A 19,453-nucleotide genomic window follows, 5' to 3' on the forward strand; every position below is an offset into this window, starting at 1 on the left:
AACTCACTGTTTGATTGTAATTAATAAATTAAATTTTTATAAACATACTTTAAAATTAAATGAATATAATTTTTTTTAATTAAATTTATGTTTAAAACATTAAATAAAAACTAAAATTGTGTTATGTAGTATAAGAAGAATTTTGTTTTAAAAAGCATAACGAGCATGACAAAAAAGAATTTAAAGTAAGTGAAGCGTTGGCTTACTATCCACATCTAACGTTGTTTTTGTTTTTGAAATAAAATTAAAACTTGGATTTTTAGAATGCGACTCAGTGTCGCAATGATATCTTTAATATTTTAAAGTAATCAAATAATAAGTACTTTGCGCGGGGAAAATAACTGAATATTATACAATTATTCTGATTATTAATAACACAAAACTTAACGATGTCAAGGAGAAATTCGAGCACTAAAAATCCCCACAATTTAAAGGTTAGTTGTCTAATAGTTAGTTATTTTATTTTGCCAGACTGGCAACTGTTCTGGTTAATTTAATACTTGTTGTCAGATAAGAAAAACATTAAACATCTGTTAGGAAAATCGGCAGAGTGGTGTAGTGATAATAATAAGAAAACTTGCTACTCCACCATGAGGTTGTGGGTTTAATCCCCACTGCTCTCATGCTGTAGCGCCCTTGAGTAAGGCACTATAAACGGTATAAACTGCTGCTGAGCCAGCACTTAATCAGCCAGTTTGATTTTCAGGCAATTATAATCTATATAATATCCCAAACTGCTACAGGCAACTCGAGACTGGGTCGTAGTAACTAATGTTACTCTATGTTTAGGTCACGCATTCGACATTCCCACATCGACGATAAAGATATATACAAAAAAACAATAGACTATGCAAAAGATAGCATATTAAAATAGTCATTTAGCCAATATACATATATACATTTTTTTAATATGTTTAATTTAAGTTTTTAATTTCTAGTTACACATTCCGAAGCAAATCGCTGTGGAACAAAGTGACAGAAATCAACCTAGAGAATCAATGTCAGCTGCTGTAGGGGAAAGTGTACAAAATGTAAATTAAAATACAAGTTTTTTACTTTAAATAAAATCCAAACTGAAATATGACTATGCTAGATTGTATGGTTTCCTATACTATTCAGCCATCGTTTTGTTTGTTAAATAACACATATCAGGGTTATATTACTCAATATTCATTTTAATTGTTTAGTTTACAATCTTTTTTTTTGATAAGACAATGGTTGTGAAACAGTATATGATTTTTAGTTCAAAACATAATGCTTGTGAAAAAACTTATTAATTTACATCTAAACAAGTTTGATAAAATAAGAATAGTTTTTATTTTGTTTCAAAACATTTTATATATTTTTTAAGTAAGTAATTTTTTTATTACTAATTTAATATTTATGACATGACACAGTATACTATATATGTTGTAGTGGTTAAAACACTTGACTATAATCAATGACGTTCTGGCTTTAACTCCCATTGCTTTTATGTTATAGCTTTCTTAAGTAGGGTGCTATAAAACAGTACAAAAACCTCCAAGCCAAAAAGCAATTAGCAGATTGTTACCAGACACTATTTTAATGATATCTCATATTGGATCAGAGTAATTTATTTTAGCTTTTGTGGAGGCCGGGAAGTTGTCGTTTTTACCCCAGGGATAAATACTAAAAAAATATATCACTAAGAATACAAAATTTTAAACTTTCTCGAAATTTTTTTTTATTAACTAAAAATCTTAATTTTTAACCAGGACAATACAATGGATATTAGTGAAGAAGGGAACCCAAGTTACAGTAGAAGTCAAAGTGTTCCGGCCAATGAGAGCTTATCAACAAGGCCACGACCTCCTCACATTCAACATCGACGAATGAATCGACAAACTTCGTTGCTTCAACGAACAGCAATGCTCAGAAGGTTTAAAAAATGTTTTAAATTTGCTGAATAGTTGGCTTTTTGTTTTGAAGTAAGATTTAAACTGGCAGCGTGGTGTATGGTCATAACACTTCCTACACTACATGAGGTCCTGGGTTTGATCCTCAGTGATATCATGCTGTAGCGACTTTGATAATGTGCTATAAACTGTATAAACTTCTGCTGAGCCAGCGCCCAATTAGCAGCTCAATTATTGGGCAATTATAATCTATAATATCCCAAACTGCCAAGGACAACTCGAGACTGGGGCAGGGTAACAAATGTTACTTGATGTTCAGGTCGTAAAGTTGATCTTCCCACATCAAGGATAAATATATATACAAAAAAAAATATTTGATTTTGTTAAATACTTGAATTAGAAACAATATTATTTTTTTAAATAAATAAGATAATTCAATATTATGTTATGTAGGTCATTTTTATTATAGTTCTAGGTTTGATTTAGTTTTGTAAAGGACATTTTTTGAATTTGTTTTTTGTATATATTAGTGGTTCAAAACGTATGAAAGAAGCAACCGAAAATTTTGTTGGAATCGGTAAAAATTGTACAGAAGACCACGAAAAATGGAGACTAAGACATTTAAGGTTTGTGCAAGAACAGCAAAAAACTAAAAACAAAAATATTCCTACATATTAAATTACATTCAAAAAAATACTTTTTATTTTGTTTTAAAGAGCAATATATTTTTTTTTTAGATTTAATCAATATTTATTATAAATGAGTTTTTTATTATTTTAATTAGCAATAAATTCAAATTATATTTTGATTGACAGGTATTGTAGTATGAAATATGGAAAATTAAAAGATCCAATCGAACAAGAAGTTGAAGAAGGAAGTTTTAGTCAATCAACATCACCTTCCTTACCACAGGTTTTAAATTCAAATTTAAATATTTGTAAAAAAAATATATATTTTTTTTTTATCATTTTTTTAAAAATTTATGTAAAGATATTTGATCCTTATGCAAGATTTCGAGGAACAAGGCAGTTTACTTCTACAACTGCAACTCCGGATGAAACAGAGTATAGCGGAGGAGGTAACATTAAATTAAAACAAGTTAAAACAAATTAAAACACAAATTTTTAACTTTGCTCAAAAAAATCAAAAAAAAAAAAAATTTTATATTTTTTTTTAGTTCCTATGGCGGTGAGTACACCCCCAATTCGTACCCCAATGACCCCTGGTTCAAGGTCGATTGCAAGCATGAGGTTTAACCAGAGCACGAGGCATACTCTTAACACTAAAATGAGGAAGGAATCGGTTGCTAGGATGAGTTGGAAAGTCCTGAGTGCTGTTGTTAAGGTAACATAATTACCACCCCAAAAAATTTTTTTTTTTTTTGTGAAAAAAATTGAGCTGCTTTTATTATGTAGCCTTATTCATATTAATTAAATGTGTTTTTTTAGCATTTTTTGACCATTAATATTGCCTAATTTTTTTTAATTGTTTTTAGGGTACTTCTGTAATGAACAACCTAGTCACCGAACACCAGGGTCCTGATAAAAGAAGTTTTGCTCTTCCTAGTTTGGCTGAGGATGACATGGAATCAGCACAAGAGGTTGACACTTCGTTTTTCATGCAGGAGGTTTGTTAAACTAAGACATTAAAGTTTCATTTTTGAAATTTGATTTTTTTTTTAATTTTCAATTTTTATTTGATTTTTTATTGTTTAAATTTTAAGATTAATTGTATCTTGTTATAAAATCCCATTTAAGATTAATTGTATCTTGTTATAAAATCCCATTTAATTTAATTTGAGTTAAATTTTTAGATGCCAACTATAGCAGAAGGGGAGAGTATCGCTGACGAAGTTTTTTTCGATGCCACCACAGTGGAAGATTACTCAAGAATGTAAGTTACAAAAATTCAACAAAAAATTCTCACAATAAAATTTTAAAAATAAAAATTTTTTTTTGTAGACAACCCCATCGTAGAACTGATTTTGCAGCATCCCAAACAAAACCCACAAAAGTCCCTAAAAAGGGGCATAAAATAGGGGTAGACAGGGTTCTGTCGACAGCGTTTCGTCGAGAAAAAAGACAGTATGGAAGAGGGTTAGTGGGTACTTGGTTGAATCGAAGACTAACAAGAAAAAGATTAAACAGTCATGTTAGAAAACAGCTGGACACTTTTGACAACCATAGGTATATCTATTTATGCGTTTATCCTTTTTTTTTTGTATATATCTTTATCCTCGATGTGGGAAAGTCGAATGCGCGACTTAAACATAGAGTAACATCAGTTACTCCGACCCAGTCTCGAGTTGCCTTTGACAGTTTGGAATATTATAGATTATAATTGCCCGATAATTACGCTGCTAATTAAGTTTGGCTCAGTAGGAGTTCATACAGTTTATAGCTCCTTACTCAAGTGCGCTACAGCATGAGAGCAGTGGGGATCGAACCCACCCTATGGATTGTAGCAAGTGTTTTGACTACTACACCACGCTGCTGGTCATTAAGTTACCATAAAACAATATTTTTTTTAACATATATATGGATTTTATCTTAGTTAGCTAACTGATTATAATATAATATTATCTTGAAATGTTTAGACTAGAATTTAATTTTAAAATAGCCTACTGTCTATTACTAACTTTTTAAATATTATTATTTGACAAATTAATGATTTAATCTTTTTTTAATTTAATTGTAAAAAAGTGCATGTTATTTTTTCTTTAAATTAATTTTTGATTATATTGATTATAAAACATGTTAATTTACCAAACCATATTTTTTAGACCTTATTTTACATATTGGATTACATTTGTTCACATCGTTATAACAATTATCTCAATTGTGGTTTATGGAATTGCTCCGATTGGGTTTACCTACACCAAAGTAACATTCACTGTAAGTACAATTTCAAAGGATTTAAATTACAAAAATATGCGCCTACATTATTATCATAATTTCAAATGATTTTAAATTGCTTGTTTTTGTAATACTATTAAATTATTTTAAGTATAATTTATTCAATTGGGTATATATGAAATTTGAACAATTTTAACTTTAATATAGGCAAATATTTTAATATTAACATATATCTTCATATATTGGTATAGCAGATTAAGATACTAAATAAGAAGCTTACTTATATTTTGTTTATAAAAAAGATTAATGAAATATTTTAAGTGTTTGAAATTTAAAATGTACCTTAATATTACTTGTTTAAATATTTGAAATAAAAAGATAATTTTTTAAATTACAACTTTTATATTATGGTTATTTTAGTTATATTTTTATCAAATTGATATGGATTTTTTATGTGAAATGAACGTGGTATTTACACAATGGATTTATATTTCCGTGAATTTCAATTCGTAGTCGTTTTTCTCTTGAATTTATTTAAAAACACACACAGACAGACGGTATTTATTTTTGCTTAATTTCTCCTGATGATTCATATCCATGATAACAGAACACCATACTGTTGGTTTTTTAAGGAGAAAATTACAAATATTTCATAATATTATGAATGTTTATTTGTGAAATGTTTTAAATCATTTTTTCTAAATTTATCGCATTTTTTAAACCCTAAATAGTAAGTTTTTAAATTTTTGGCATACTTTTTGTGATTTTATTAAATTTTTAAACTTCTGTTTGTTTTTAATTTTTGAAAGTTGTTTAAAAATTTGTTATATTTTTTGAAAAAATCGATGTATAGATTTCTTTGTTTATTTTATAAATGTTAACTATTTTTTTCTATTTACAGACAACAAAAAAGTCGCTATCTCGAGTTAGTGATTTTTTCGAAGAACCTCAAAATTTTTGGATAGGACCCAGAACTGTAAGTAGAACTCATAAAATTTATAAATCATTAAAAACAAAAAGCTTTTGTGCCTTAGGTGCCTGTCTGCTAAAAATAAAATAATAAAATATTTAACTTTCTAAAAATATTATATATATAGAATTTTTTAACAAATTTTTTATATTTTCAGTATATTTATAATAAAATTTTAATTATAAATTTAAAAAAAAATTTTTTTTTTAAATTTATTTATTTTTTTCATTATTTATTCTAGAAAGACCTTATTCATTTGGGTGCCAAGTATTCGCCTTGCATGCGTCTTGACCCTAAATTAAAAGAATTTATTCGTAAAGATCGAGATCTAGAAAGGCAGTCAGCTTGTTGCGTTCGAAACGATAATTCTGGTTGTATTCAGTCAACTGAATGTCATGTAAGTGCTTGAGTTATATTTAGATAAACCTAACATTTAAATTATTGATTGTGATTAATTAAGTGTAAAAAATATTTATTTTTAACTTTTTATTTTTAACTTTTTATTTGATTACATTTTAATTTAAATTGGATTTCCTAAAATTTAATTTAACACTTCTTGTTTTTTTAAATTGGTTTTGATTGTTCGATTTTAAATTAAATAATTGACTTAAATTAACCTAATATAGGAAAGTTAAAATGTTACACTGTTTTTTATTGTATTGCTACATATATGGTGGTATAATTATTGTTCACAGAACCTCATAGTTATATCCTTATTAGTAAAAGTTCGAGTTTTGAACTTTATAAAGGCTATAATATATATGTTTTTTTAGAGTTTTAAAAATAATATTTTCACATTTATATCAAGTTATTTATTAAATGTGCTATTTTAAAATGTTTTGAAATTAAAAAATAACTGTTTTATAAATTAACAATTGCCCTCTTTAGATTAAAAAATAACCTATGAACTATTTTGGTAATTAACATTGTTTTATTTTTAGTACACATTTGCTCAGTTTGTTAAATGGCCAGGCCACGATGCCCCGGAGTTCTTTAATGGAAGTAAGTTGTTTATTTAAATTCATAAATAAACTATACACAGTTTTTAATTATTTAAAACTCAAATTCTTTTACAAAACTAATGTGACATTGTTAATCGAAATCCTATGTGAATATAATACACCGGCAGCGTGGTGTAGTGGCAAGAACACTTGCTACACCACCATGAGGTTGTGGGTTCAATCCCCACTGCTTTCACGCTGTAGCGCCCTTGAGTGAGGTGCTATAGACGGTGTGAACTCCTGCTGAGCCAGCACTTAATCAGCAGCATAATTACCGGGCAACTATAATCTATATAATATCCCAAACTGCCGCAGGCAACTTGAGACTGGGTCGGAGTAACTGATGTTACTCTTTGTTTAAGTTGCGCATTCGACTTTCCCACATCGAAGATAAAGCTATATACAAAAAAAAATGCACATACTAATTAATTATAAAAAAAAAGGTGTTAATCTATTTGACCTTTTTTAGCTGAAACTGTCAAGAGAACATCAGGTTCTGTATGTGGTCAGGATCCAAGATATTGTAAATCTCAACATGGGAGTATTGCCAATCAATGGCCAGATGATATTACTAAATGGCCGGTAACATAAATTAAATACTATATATCATAGAAAACAAAATAAAATTAGGGTATTTAAACTATATTGGTTTTTTTATGTTATAAAAATTTAAAGGTTTTTGTGTATGTGAATTAATATGGTTATGTTTTAGATATGTAGTGATGAAGATAGGTTGTCTGAGAAAGATTTTAAGGACAGTACATACAGTAATGTCCAGTGTACTGTGATTGGCCATCCATGTTGTATTGGACAAGAAGCCAAGTAAGAAAATAACTATTTTACAAAATTAAAAAAAAAAATAAATAAATATTTTTAAAAATATAAGAAGGTTTTAAATTTTGGGCTTCTATTTAAATTATTCAACCGGCAGCATAGTGAAGTGGTAAGAACACTTGCTACACCACACATGAGGTCGTGGGTTCAATCCCCACTGATCTCATGCTGTAGCGCCCTTGAGTAAGGCGCTATAAGCGATATGAACTCCTGCTGAGCCAACACTTAATCAGCAGTATAATTATCAGGCAATTATAATCTATAATATCCCAAACTGCCACAGGCAACTCGAGACTTGGTCGGAGTAACTGATGTTTAAGTCGCGCATTCGACTTTCCCACATCAAGGATAAAGATATATACAAAAAAAAATTATATTAAAAATATATATAGTAATTATTTGTGCAGGATTTTTTTCTAAATTTTTTTCTAATTTTATTTTTTACAAATTAAATAAAGGTGTGAAATAGTCACCAAGGAATATTGTCAATACAAGCACGGTGTCTACCACCCAGAGGCTAGCCTGTGTTCACAAGTAAACTGCATGCAAGATACATGTGGATTAATTCCATTCAGATTGCCAGATTATCCTGATCAAATATACAGACTTTGGTTGCCAGTCCTTTTACACGCTGGGTAGTAGTTTTGTTTACATATTTCATGTTAAGTTTATTTGATCTAAATATGTAAAGTGTAAACTGTATGTTGTGTTGTATATACTATTAGTAATCTAAAAATGGTGTAAAAATTTTTTTTTTATATATAAAATTAATTAATTTAAACAGTATTTATTTTTTTTTGCATATATCTTTATCCTCGATGTGGGAAAGTCGAACGCGCGACCTAAACATAGAGTAACATCAGTAACTCCGACCCAGTCTCGAGTTGCCTGTGGCAGTTTGGAATATTATAGATTAAAATTGCCCAGTAATTATGCTGTTGATTAAGTGCCGGCTCAGCACAAGTTCATACCGTTTATAGCGCCTTACTCAAGAGCGCTACAGCATGAGATCAGTAGGGATCAAACCCACCACCTCGTGTGTGGTGTAGCAAATGTTCTTACCACTACACCACACTGCCGGTTAAGTATGTTAGAAGCACCCAATTTATTTAAACTAATCATTAAAATAAAGTAACGTGAATTAATTAGTCTTTTTGATTTTTTTCTACAAGTTTTAATATTAAATTTTTTATATTTTTTAGGATTTTGCATTGTCTTGTATCAGTTGTATTTCAAATGACAGTGTTACGAGACATGGAAAAGTTGGCAGGATGGCATCGAATCAGCATCATCTACGTGTTTAGTGGAATTACTGGCAACTTGGCATCATCAATTTTTCTACCTTATAGAGCAGAGGTGTTAAAAACTACTCCGAAATTATTATTTTTTGTGTTTTAAAAAATTATTATTGTTACTTTTTCAGTGTAGTGTAGATTTTTATTTGTAAGCTAGAACATATGTGTAAGCTAAGGGTATAGATTAGAACTAATTAGACAGCTTAGGTCCAAATAAATTGGTTTATTTATCTTTAGAAGAATAAGAGTTAAAAATTTAGAGGGAAAGTTATATCATTATTTGAGTGTATAGCAGTTAGACCTCTTAATGTTAGTACAAACTATGTTAAATAGATTAAAGTCTGCTAAATAAATGGTAAGTACACAGTCTTAAATACCATACAAATATCATTACTCAATTGTAAATGTGTTTATATTATTTACCTTTAGGTTGGGCCAGCCGGTTCCCATTTTGGCATTCTTGCTTGTTTATTTGTTGAAGTTTTACAAAGTTGGCAACTTCTAAAATCCCCGCTGCGAGCCTTGTTCAAATTGGTTGCCATAACGACTGTTTTATTTATATTTGGTGCACTACCATGGATAGATAATTTTGCTCACATTTTTGGATTTATTTCTGGCTTGGTGAGGATACTTAAATAAGAGTTATGACCTATTTGTGTTTATCTAATTTTAAACCTTTTAGGAAGCTAAATTTAATTGTGTCAAGAAATGATTATAAACTTCATTTACAAATATAACTCTTTAAAAAATAAAATATTAAAAGTACCTGATTTTATTCAGTTGAGTTTTAATTTTAGGAATTTAAAAATTTTATCCTTTTTTGCAGTTTTTGTCCTTTGTCTTTCTTCCGTACATTACCTTTAGTACTTTTGATAAACGACGAAAACGAATACAAGTGCTTGTTGCATCATCCTTATTTATTGGCCTTTTTGTAACTCTTATTTTCTTCTTCTACGTCCATCCTATTGCGGAATGCGAAAGCTGTCGATATCTCAATTGTATTCCTTTTACAAAAGACTTTTGTTCTAATCATGGATTCGGACCGCAAAATCGAAATTAATTATTTTTTCAAGTTTTTTAAATCAACAACTAACCATTTTCAAGTAATTGTGGTCATATTATTATTTTTTTACTGAACTTTACACATAATTATATCTTTATTACATGGTCTGACTTTTAAGTGCTTTATTTTTTATTTTGATTTTAAATAGTATTATACAGTTTATAATGTTTTACACAACATTTTTATTATGATCAAATTTTTATCAACTTTGGTATATATTTTTAAAAAACACATATTTTTTTCTTTATTTATTTAAAAAAAGGATTTTTTATATTTTTTGTATTTAAAAAAAATTTCTGTTTTCAAATGAATTGTTTTAAAAAAACATAATCACTATACCATAAAAATATTTTTATTAATTTCTATGCTCTGCAAATGTACATTATATTAACCCAATTAAAATCCAAATCAGATAAACACTGAAAAATATAATTTTCAAGAATCCTTTTCTATACATCTAACCTCATTAATATTGCTTGATTTGCCAACCGCTGTTTTTTTTAACATTCTGTTATCACAGTATTTTTATATCTTATAACAAAAATCCTATTTTGTCTTTTGTTAGTGGAATTATATGTTAAATATCACAAACACCAACTGCCACCTGCTTAGATTTATTTGCCATAGTGTATGTACAAATTTAAATTAACATGATTTTCGTACTCTTTCATACTATTAAAATACATTGCTTTAATATACGCTCATATTGGTAATTTAAAGTTTAAAATTTTTAAGAAAAGCCTGAAGCTGATGAATTAGCAATTTTAAATTTTGTTTAAAAGAAATTTTTACTTCTAAAAAAAAAGAGTAAAAAAATTTTTTTACTTTTAAAATCAACTTTTTTTAGCATTTTTAATTTATGAATATGCTTACAATATTAAGTTACGAAACACTATTTATTTTAGTTAAATGCACAACAATTCCACCAATACGACAACTTTTTTGTGCTTTTACAGTGGAAAAAATAAATATACAGGCTGAAATTTGTTGGTTTCAAATTCATTTACAAATATACATACATAGTATACATTAAATTAATATTGCCCAAAAAAAATGAAAAAATAATAATGCCCAAGTATAAATACAATAACAAACAATACAGAAACATAATAATACATTTTTAAAATATAAAAATTAAAATGACGAGACCGTTTTTCTGTATGAATAAAATCAAAAATTAACACTTTATTTAAGTAAGTAAAATAATAATAGAAAGATATTACATGCTATTCAATAAATTTAAAATTTTTTTATTTTAATGAACTTAATTAACTGCATTAAAATTGTTAGTAATTTGAAGACATGAAAATTTAAGTAATAAAAACAGAAAAAACATCTTCATTTCCCGATATTAAAACACTAAAGTTTGTTACGATTTTTTGTTACCAGGCAGCTAGTTAAAATAAGTTACGAATTTATTGCATAGCCAATATTGAATTGATTGCTGCATCTTTATTCCCTCTGCTTGCCTCCAGGACTGTCTTAATTGCTTCTTCTTCCATTTCAGGAAACATCTCTTTAATTTGTTTGACATCCTGAAAAAAATTTTATTACAAAATTTAAAAAAAAAATTTTAATTATTTTTATTTTGTTGAAGTTTTACTTACTTCTTCTGTAAACATGGGGCCTCTCGGTTGTTGGGGGTTAGCTTGGGCCCCACCTGCCCCTTGTTGTTGTTGTTGTTGTGGGGGAGGGTAATAACCCGGCATACCTTGTGTTAAAACATGGTTTTGTAAGTTATATAAATAAATGTCACAAATCCTTTAAAAATTAACAGCCTTACATTACAAAAACCTTTTTTTTTTTTAATATATTTATCCTCGATTTGGAAGGGTCGACTTTACGACCTAACCATGGAAAAACATCTGATACCCCGACAAAGTCTTGAGTTGGCTTTGGCAGTTTGATATATTATAGATTATAATTGCTTGCTAGTTAAACTGCTGAAAAATTGTTGGCTCAGTAGGATTGCATACCATAAGTTATGCCTTTTTGTTAGTTAAATATATCAAGTCCCGGCAGTGTGGTGTAGTGGTAAGAACTCTTGCTACACCACACATGAGGTCGTGGGTTCAATTCCCACCGATCTCATGCTGTAGCGCCCTTGAGTAAGGCGCTATAAACGGTATGAACTCCTGCTGAGCCAGCACTTAATCAGCAGCATAATTACCGGGCAATTATAGTCTCTATAATATCCCAAACTGCCACAGGCAATTCGAGACTGGGCCGGAGTAACTGATGTTACTCTATGTTTAAGTCGCGCATTCGACTTTCCCACATCGAAGATAAAGATATAAACAAAAAAAAAAAAAAAAAAAAAGTGGTTACTTACCAGGTACTTGTGGGTAGTAAGGGTTGCCAGGCACTATCATGGCTTGTCCTTGCATAGGAGGATACATCATTTGAGGCTGGTATATAACTGGCTGTTGTTGCATTCGTTGCTGGACTTTCTAACAAGACAAAAATTAACTATAGAGTTTGCTGTTCTAATTTTAATTAGGTTACATTTTTTTTGTATATATCTTTATCCTCGATGTGGGAAAGTCAAATGCGCGACTTAAACATAGAGTAACATCAGTCACTCCGACCCAGTCTCGAGTTGCTTGTGGCAGTTTGGGATATTATATAGATTATAATTGCCTGATAATTAATTATACTGCTGATTAAGTGCTGGCTCAGCAGGAGTTCATACCATTTATATCGCCTTACTCAAGGGTGCTGTGGGGATTGAAACCACGACCTCATGTGTGGTGTAATAATTGGGGGGATTGAAACCACGACCTCATGTGTGGTGTAATAATTGTTCTTACCACTACACCACGCTGCCGGTGCATTTACAGTATGATTATAAATTGGATACCTTTATTGTTAACATAACATGAATAGTTCCTTCTTTTTCATCTCCTAGCTTGCCATTTAGTGGCCACCACTTATCCGACGGGTCTCCGTTTTTAACTGAGTCAGGAAGGATGATAGTTGCCCATGCTATTCGACTATCTGTAGCTAAGGCTTTCTGGAACAGAATCCATGTAGGTTTTAATAAAAAATGTTCATAAATTTGTAAAAAAATATATTTCTTTTTATTACCTCATCAAACACTTCAATATATATAGTTTTAACATCCTCAGTAAATGGAACAGAAATCGTTTTACTCCAGTTTGGGTTTTTAGCTCCATTATAGGAGGTATCAGTCTCGTAAACACTGTGGTTTACTCTTACTCTGCAGTAGGGATCCATTCTTACTATGCCATAATTCTTTGTCAACTTTGCCTAAATATAAAATAATTTTGTGTAAATATTGTTAATTATATTTACAAGAAAATGCTGAAATTATAAAACATATTAACCTATAATTTTTTTCATTTTATTAAAAATTGTAAGGCTTTGTATATATTAACAAATTTTTAAGGATGTGTATGTAATACTTTGTAATGCTTTAAAATTACTCTGTTAGGCTATGTATATTTTAACCGGCAGCGTGGTGTAGACCGGCAGCATGGTGTTATGGTAAGAACCATTGCTACACCACACATGAGGTCATTGGTTCAATCCCCCCTGATCTCATGCTGTAGCGCCCTTGGGTAAGGCGCTATAAACGGTATGAACTTCCGCTGAGCCAACACTTAATCAGCAGCAGCCTATAATTATCGGCAATTATAATCTATATAATATTCCAAACTGCTTCAGGCACTCGAGACTGGGTCAGAGTAACTAATGTTACTCTATGTTTAAGTCGCGCATTCGACTTTCCCACATTGAGGATAAAGATATATACAAAAAAAAAAACAAACAGGTTTTTTATGTTTTTTGTTAAAATTTGTAACGCATTATTTTTATATAACATTTTGAGTTGCTAATTTTTAAAATTTTGAGTATCAATTAATTGAAATTTTAAAATAAACAAAACTGTAATTATTTTACCTCCATTGGGGAAATAAATAAGCGATCGGACACAACCATTTGTCCTTGTTGCATTCTACTCTGCTGGACCTCCTGAGCAGCCAATTGCTTTGCCATCAATTCATCTCTGCTAACCTGATCTTGTGCCTCTGCACTGTTGGGTACTCTCAAAAAATCATTAGAAAGATCACCAAGTAATAACTAAAAAAGAATTAATATTTCAGTTTTAAAAAATTGATGTTATAAAGTTTAGATTACATTTTCAATATTGCACAACTTTTTACTAAAATTTAATTTTTTAAAAAAGAATTAAATTTTTAGTAATTCAAGAATTTTTTTTGGTTTATATTTTAATAATGCACAAACTTTAAGACCCTATATTAAAGAAGGTTGCAGTTTAAGGTAGGCTTAAATATATTGACAAGTAAAGTCAAATTAGATTGGGAAGTTTGTATCTCACATGACTAATAAATAAAATTAATGGTGGTAATTAAAATACTGCTTTCTTTAAGACAGCAAAAATTGTTCATACCATTTTTTATGACTAATTGCTGCAATTAAAGTGACGTTGTGCACCTAAAATTTCCTAATAACAATTAATCAATGATTAAGTATAATTTATAACAAATAAATTTAATTATTTTAATACTTACAGTGCCTCTGCTCGTCTCTCTTATATTAGAATCAGGGTTTGGTGTTACTTCTGACATTTTATTTTAAAACCTAATTTCAAATATTTCTGCAAAATGGTTAACACTTTAAAAGTTGTATGAATAATTTGATTTTATAGAAAACTATACAAAATACATAAATTTGATTTAAAAACTTTGCAATTATATGGCATGGTTGTTAAAAAAATGGTTGAAATAATAAAAAAGCAAAATATGGTATGTACCTCAATGAAATTGCACTTATAGTGCGGTATCTATAAACTAAACAGGATCGAATGGATCGAATAAATAGATGGACTAAACGGATCGCATGCATTATACTTATTCTAAATGGGTGAGGGTCGGGGTTAGGGTTTAAATTATGCAATATTTTTGTTCCATTCTATCCATTCGATTCATTCGGTCCATTCGATAACCATTTGATATGCCTTTGATCCATTCGATCCTGTATAGCTTATAGGTACCCCTTATAGTGGCATACAGTAAGCACAATTATAAAGAAAATATAAAAAATAGCACAAAAAATAGGGTATAAGAAAACAAAATCAAAATTCATTTCTGTTCAGTAAACATCTCATTCAATTTAAACGGGTCCTTTAATCTTTCTTGTTTGAATTTCCTTGTATTTTAACTTATATTTAAATATATTCTTCCTGTTTGTAACTATCCTTTACTTTGTCCTCTACCAATTCAGCGTTAATCAAATTTGGTCTCGTAACTTTTAGTCGAACAATTCTCTGATTTTTGATCAAACGTTTTTTAGCTTGCTTTTGTGTGGCCATTGTTACGTCATAACCATTCACTTGTAATATTTTGTCTCCCATTTTAAGGCCTGCTTTTTCTGCAGGACCACCAGGGGTAACTCTTGAAACAAAAATACCCTAAAAGAAATTAAAAAATAGGGTTTAAAAATAATCTCTTAAAAGATTATTTTACCTTAAAAGAAATTAAAAAATAGGCTATGAGTATTTTTTTTTGTATATATCTTTAACCTCGATGTGGGAAAGTCGAATGCGCAACCTAAACATAAAGTAACATCAGTTACTCCGACCCAGTCTCGAGTTGGCTGTGGCAGTTTGGGATATCATAGATTATAATTGCCTGATAATTATTCTGCTGATTAAGTGCTGGCTCAGCAGGAGTTCATACCGTTTATAGCAAATTACTTAACTTTGCTACAGCATGAGATCAGTGGGGATTGAACCCACGACCTCATGTGCGGTGTAGCAAGTATTTTTACCACTACACCACGCTGTCGGTCTACTACAGTATAAATACCAAATTAAGTATTATTATTTTTGCTACATCTTACTTACTGGGTCATTTGCCACAAATGGGTTACAGGACCTGTCCTGGTCAATTCCACCCCCAATTGCAAACCCCAATATTAAATTTCCTTCGTGCACATCTTTTACTATCTCAATACATTCCTAAATACACAATCATCAAGGTTAAGTGTATGCCCACTTAAAAATATATAATAAATTATTAATGTCAAGGGGCTTTAAAAACCATTACTCAATTAATCTTGGTATACATTAACAGAATATACACATTCAAACACTCTAAGTTGAAAATTCACGTTAATTAGTGTTCACATATCAAACAGCGAATTAAAACGAATAACTTTAAGCTCCAGACAGAAATGTTTAAATTTAAAATCGTTTTTATTTTAATAAATTTCTTACACACAAAACTTCACTTTCAAATGTTGAAACGTACTCTGCATCAGCCATTCTATGTGGTGTTTAAAGCTGTTATATATACTTTAACTTATAATTTATAAAGTATTGTCGTTGAGAGTTAAGCCGTCTTACAATTAAAAAACTTACTAGACTAGTATAAGGTTAATGAGAAACGAAATGTAAACAACTAAGCATCATACGTCATTAAAGTAAACAAAATTTATCCTCAAAATAAATCGAACTATTTTTTTTAAAGCTTAAAATATTACAATATGACAAATTAAAATAAAACAAATAAATGTTAAAAATTAGAAGACAAATTCAGTTTTGTTGTTATTTTCGATTATAATTAGTGTATTCTACGTCGTCTGCAATAAGACTGTTCGAGCATAACAAAATTAACCGCTAATAAATAGTCCTCGTGTTTTTATTTAAATACAAACTAGACAAAACTTCAACCGATTAAATTATTATTTAGAATAGTTAACAACGCAGAAGTAAGTATGGATAACGGGGATAACTCCAAAACATCCGTTGAGCAGTCAATGCTAGATGTTGAACCAACTAAAGATGATTTGAAACAAAGCACGAGTTTTATCGACAAAGCACTTCACGATATTATATCGTGGGAAAGGGTAACTACTAGATTTTTTTTGTATATATATTTCTTTATCCTCAATGTGGGAAAGTCGAATGCGCGACTTAGACATAGAGTAACATAAGTTACTCCAACCCAGTCTCGAGTTGCCTATGGCAGTTTGGAAAGTTATTATAATTGTCCGATAATTATGCTGCCGATTAAGTGTTGGCTCAGCAGGAGTTCATACCGTTTATAGCATCTTACTTAAGGGCACTACAGCATAAGATCAGTGGGGATTGAACCCACAACCTCATGTGTGGTATAGCAAGTGTTCTAACCACTAAACGACGCTGCCAGTATTAAATAGTTTTGCTGCCAATTGATTCATAAGTGTATCTACATTTTTTACAGATGATTCTTGATCTAAAACATGAGAATGAGGTATTGACAAGTAAGTTACAAAATACCGAAGGCCTAATGACTGGGTTGAATGAAAGGTTTAAACAAGTTGAGTCATCTAAAGACAGTCTGCAAGAAACAGTCAAACTTCTTCAAGAGGAATTAAAAGAAAACTTTAGAGATAAAGGTAGTAGACAAGTGTTAAATTTATAAGGTTAAAAGTCAAGAATATACTTTCATGGCTAATGCTACTTGATACATTTAGAAGAAGTATATACACTTCAGCAGCAGTTATCCAAAGCCATCAACATGGTGCAGACGCTGGAAAATGATTTAGAAATTGAACAAAACCACTCTGCCACAAAAATCAAAACAATAGAATTTGAAAATGCGAAAAAATTTAAAAAATTTCAAGAAGAGACCATAAAGGAAGGTAACATGTCAAGAATCACAAAGCAAAAAACCTGTTCTGCACTAAATTTTATAATTTTTAAGGTGACAGAAAAGCAGAAATTATACAAGGTAAATATGATGAGCTACAAGCTACACTGGACCAGACAAAAAGTGAGAACTTAACAGAGAAAAAAGCCTATGAAAATAAACTCATCAAAATACAGATGGAGGTAAAATAAAAATTCTTGTAAGTTTTTCTATATAAAGCAAACCTTTGTGCCTTCTGTGTATTTTATGTATTTTTAATCTGTTTTTTAGTTAGAAGAAAAACTATCGGTGATCCAGGCACAAAAAAGTCATGTTCAAACCAAAACTAGCAACCCTATGCAAAATAACAACAACATTTTCAGACGGGTTTTTATTATTTCAATCTAATAATCAAAATAACCAAGTTTTTCTTGCAATTAAGTTTAATATTTAACTTGGTTTTTAACAGAAACTGCAGCATGTTAAAGAAGAGCATTTAAGAGAGGTGGCACAATTAAAACAAGAGATAGAAGTTCTAAAGTGGAGGTTATCAAATTTAGATCACCATTCTAGTGGTAGCATTTATAATCCACCTAAACCAGTAGGCAGTAAAAGACCAGGAATTTTAAAAAGAAAGTAATACAAAAAAAAAATAGTTCATAATATAAAAAAGCAAAATTTAAAGTAATAAAATTGTTAAGTTTGTATTGAAATCAGTCTAACGCGCCTTCTAAAAAAGCAAATTCGTCCATCATTTCAACAACGGCTTCTAAAAAAAGTTCGTATAAAAGTAGGTCAATATTTTTAACAGTTTATTGTTTTTAAAGTTCTTTTATTTTGAAGTTAATAAATAAAGTAAATTATTGTTTTTGTTAAATGAAGGTCTACACACCTAAATCTTTTTTATAAATTGTTTTTCGTTTTTGACCTTTCGTTATGTTAAACATTTGCGTAGCTAAATGTTCAACAAATAACTCCTGCAAAATGTTTAAAAGTTTAAGTTTTATAAATACAAATTAATATAGATATTTTTTGTTGTATATATCTTTATCTTCGATGTGGGAAAGTCGAATGCGCGACTTAAACATAGAGTAACATCAGTTACAGTTTCGAGTTGCCTGTGGCAGTTTGGGATGTTATAGATTATTATTACCTGATAATTATACTGCTGATTAAGTGCTGGCTCAGCAGTAGTTCATACCGTTTATAACGCCTTACTCATGGGCGCTACAGCATGAAATCAGTGGGATTGAACCCATGACCTCATGTGTGGTGTAACACGTGTTCTTACCACTACACCACGCTGCCGGTAAAAATTAAATATATAATTTTAGGTAAAGTTATAAGAAATATATTCTAAAGGGTCCAAGTGCATAATAAATATATTTATCTTACTGTAGCTTTTGTAATGAGAAAAATTGATTCTTGACTTGCAATTGTCACATCTGGATCTGCTTTCACAATTGTTCTTATTCTAGCCAGTGGAAGTCTTGTTATCTTTTCTGTTTTTTCAGTTTCTCCGTTCCCATCCTTTTCGGTATCTTCTTCCGGACTTGAGGGCTTTTCATTGTATGCATCCACTTTGTTTGTATCAATTTCAACTTCCGGAGTAGGAGAACTCGTGATAATTTCTAATGTAGATTTAGTTGGTTCAACATCGACGTCTATTTCAATTTTTTCACCAGTTATCATATCTTCAGAACTGTCACTCTCATTCTCAACATCTGACATTTTAAAGACGAAATTTGCAATTCAAAAGTCACTGAAATTAATGTATGACAAACCTTGAGGTTATAAATAAACGTTCATAATATTCGCTCGTGTTTACATATTTTGCAATAGGGAAATTTCCCGCCACAGAAAAATCTTATAAAAAAGTTTAAACAAATTAATTTCGTTCGTA

At 29.8% G+C, this 19,453-nt stretch overlaps 5 protein-coding genes across 5 annotated transcripts; 2 read left to right on the forward strand and 3 right to left on the reverse strand.

Annotated features, from left to right (window-relative positions):
• The first annotated feature begins 251 nt into the window (after nt 1-251).
• On the forward strand, nt 252-10,831 carry LOC145746304 (inactive rhomboid protein 2-like). The gene is made up of 20 exons (XM_082564560.1): nt 252-434; nt 939-1,031; nt 1,737-1,900; nt 2,408-2,503; nt 2,693-2,789; nt 2,868-2,955; nt 3,055-3,221; nt 3,373-3,504; nt 3,691-3,770; nt 3,839-4,063; nt 4,660-4,771; nt 5,634-5,708; nt 5,944-6,099; nt 6,644-6,704; nt 7,173-7,285; nt 7,416-7,525; nt 7,996-8,172; nt 8,740-8,893; nt 9,262-9,453; nt 9,659-10,831. The coding sequence occupies exons 1-20, from the start codon at nt 390-392 to the stop codon at nt 9,890-9,892; spliced, it is 2,571 nt and encodes an 856-aa protein (XP_082420686.1). The 5' UTR covers nt 252-389; the 3' UTR covers nt 9,893-10,831.
• Nucleotides 10,480-14,581, reverse strand: LOC145746305 (toll-interacting protein B-like). Its single transcript, XM_082564562.1, has 7 exons — nt 14,449-14,581; nt 13,817-13,996; nt 12,983-13,165; nt 12,756-12,908; nt 12,228-12,345; nt 11,503-11,606; nt 10,480-11,430 (listed from the first exon to the last, which is right to left on the reverse strand). The coding sequence occupies exons 1-7, from the start codon at nt 14,503-14,505 to the stop codon at nt 11,311-11,313; spliced, it is 915 nt and encodes a 304-aa protein (XP_082420688.1). The 5' UTR covers nt 14,506-14,581; the 3' UTR covers nt 10,480-11,310.
• A 513-nt stretch (nt 14,582-15,094) lies between these two features.
• Nucleotides 15,095-16,311, reverse strand: LOC145746306 (tax1-binding protein 3-like). Its single transcript, XM_082564563.1, has 3 exons — nt 16,155-16,311; nt 15,783-15,896; nt 15,095-15,347 (listed from the first exon to the last, which is right to left on the reverse strand). Exons 1-3 carry the CDS (start codon nt 16,200-16,202, stop codon nt 15,105-15,107), a joined length of 405 nt encoding a protein of 134 aa, XP_082420689.1. The 5' UTR covers nt 16,203-16,311; the 3' UTR covers nt 15,095-15,104.
• Nucleotides 16,312-16,654: 343 nt separating this feature from the next.
• Nucleotides 16,655-18,190, forward strand: LOC145745964 (coiled-coil domain-containing protein 152-like). The gene is made up of 6 exons (XM_082564145.1): nt 16,655-16,786; nt 17,143-17,317; nt 17,396-17,563; nt 17,626-17,753; nt 17,842-17,937; nt 18,020-18,190. Exons 1-6 carry the CDS (start codon nt 16,655-16,657, stop codon nt 18,188-18,190), a joined length of 870 nt encoding a protein of 289 aa, XP_082420271.1.
• On the reverse strand, nt 17,950-19,367 carry LOC145745720 (uncharacterized). The gene is made up of 3 exons (XM_082563871.1): nt 18,946-19,367; nt 18,443-18,527; nt 17,950-18,319 (listed from the first exon to the last, which is right to left on the reverse strand). Exons 1-3 carry the CDS (start codon nt 19,279-19,281, stop codon nt 18,264-18,266), a joined length of 477 nt encoding a protein of 158 aa, XP_082419997.1. The 5' UTR covers nt 19,282-19,367; the 3' UTR covers nt 17,950-18,263.
• Nucleotides 19,368-19,453: the final 86 nt, after the last annotated feature.

Source organism: Corella eumyota, chromosome 3 (genome assembly GCF_963082875.1).
Source record: "Corella eumyota chromosome 3, kaCorEumy4.1, whole genome shotgun sequence".
Lineage (NCBI taxonomy): Eukaryota > Metazoa > Chordata > Ascidiacea > Phlebobranchia > Corellidae > Corella > Corella eumyota.

Excerpts from the sequence above, each read along its gene's own strand:
- LOC145746304 (XM_082564560.1), top strand. The coding sequence starts at position 390 with ATGTCAAGGAGAAATTCGAGCACTAAAAATCCCCACAATTTAAAG. Across the intron at positions 4,772-5,633 it reads ACACCAAAGTAACATTCACT|ACAACAAAAAAGTCGCTATC; the intron begins GTAAGTACAATT and ends TTCTATTTACAG. Across the intron at positions 6,705-7,172 it reads CCCGGAGTTCTTTAATGGAA|CTGAAACTGTCAAGAGAACA; the intron begins GTAAGTTGTTTA and ends GACCTTTTTTAG.
- LOC145746305 (XM_082564562.1), bottom strand. The coding sequence starts at position 14,505 with ATGTCAGAAGTAACACCAAACCCTGATTCTAATATAAGAGAGACGAGC. Across the intron at positions 13,166-13,816 it reads TATTTATTTCCCCAATGGAG|GCAAAGTTGACAAAGAATTA; the intron begins GTAAAATAATTA and ends TTTTATATTTAG. Across the intron at positions 12,346-12,755 it reads ATGTTATGTTAACAATAAAG|AAAGTCCAGCAACGAATGCA; the intron begins GTATCCAATTTA and ends TTGTCTTGTTAG.
- LOC145746306 (XM_082564563.1), bottom strand. The coding sequence starts at position 16,202 with ATGGCTGATGCAGAGTACGTTTCAACATTTGAAAGTGAAGTTTTGTGT. Across the intron at positions 15,897-16,154 it reads TTGAAAGTGAAGTTTTGTGT|GAATGTATTGAGATAGTAAA; the intron begins GTAAGAAATTTA and ends TTGTGTATTTAG. Across the intron at positions 15,348-15,782 it reads CATTTGTGGCAAATGACCCA|GGTATTTTTGTTTCAAGAGT; the intron begins GTAAGTAAGATG and ends AATTTCTTTTAG.
- LOC145745964 (XM_082564145.1), top strand. The coding sequence starts at position 16,655 with ATGGATAACGGGGATAACTCCAAAACATCCGTTGAGCAGTCAATGCTA. Across the intron at positions 17,754-17,841 it reads TCATCAAAATACAGATGGAG|TTAGAAGAAAAACTATCGGT; the intron begins GTAAAATAAAAA and ends TCTGTTTTTTAG. Across the intron at positions 17,938-18,019 it reads ACAACAACATTTTCAGACGG|AAACTGCAGCATGTTAAAGA; the intron begins GTTTTTATTATT and ends GGTTTTTAACAG.
- LOC145745720 (XM_082563871.1), bottom strand. The coding sequence starts at position 19,281 with ATGTCAGATGTTGAGAATGAGAGTGACAGTTCTGAAGATATGATAACT. Across the intron at positions 18,528-18,945 it reads TTCTCATTACAAAAGCTACA|GAGTTATTTGTTGAACATTT; the intron begins GTAAGATAAATA and ends AACATTTTGCAG. Across the intron at positions 18,320-18,442 it reads AATTTATAAAAAAGATTTAG|AAGCCGTTGTTGAAATGATG; the intron begins GTGTGTAGACCT and ends AACTTTTTTTAG.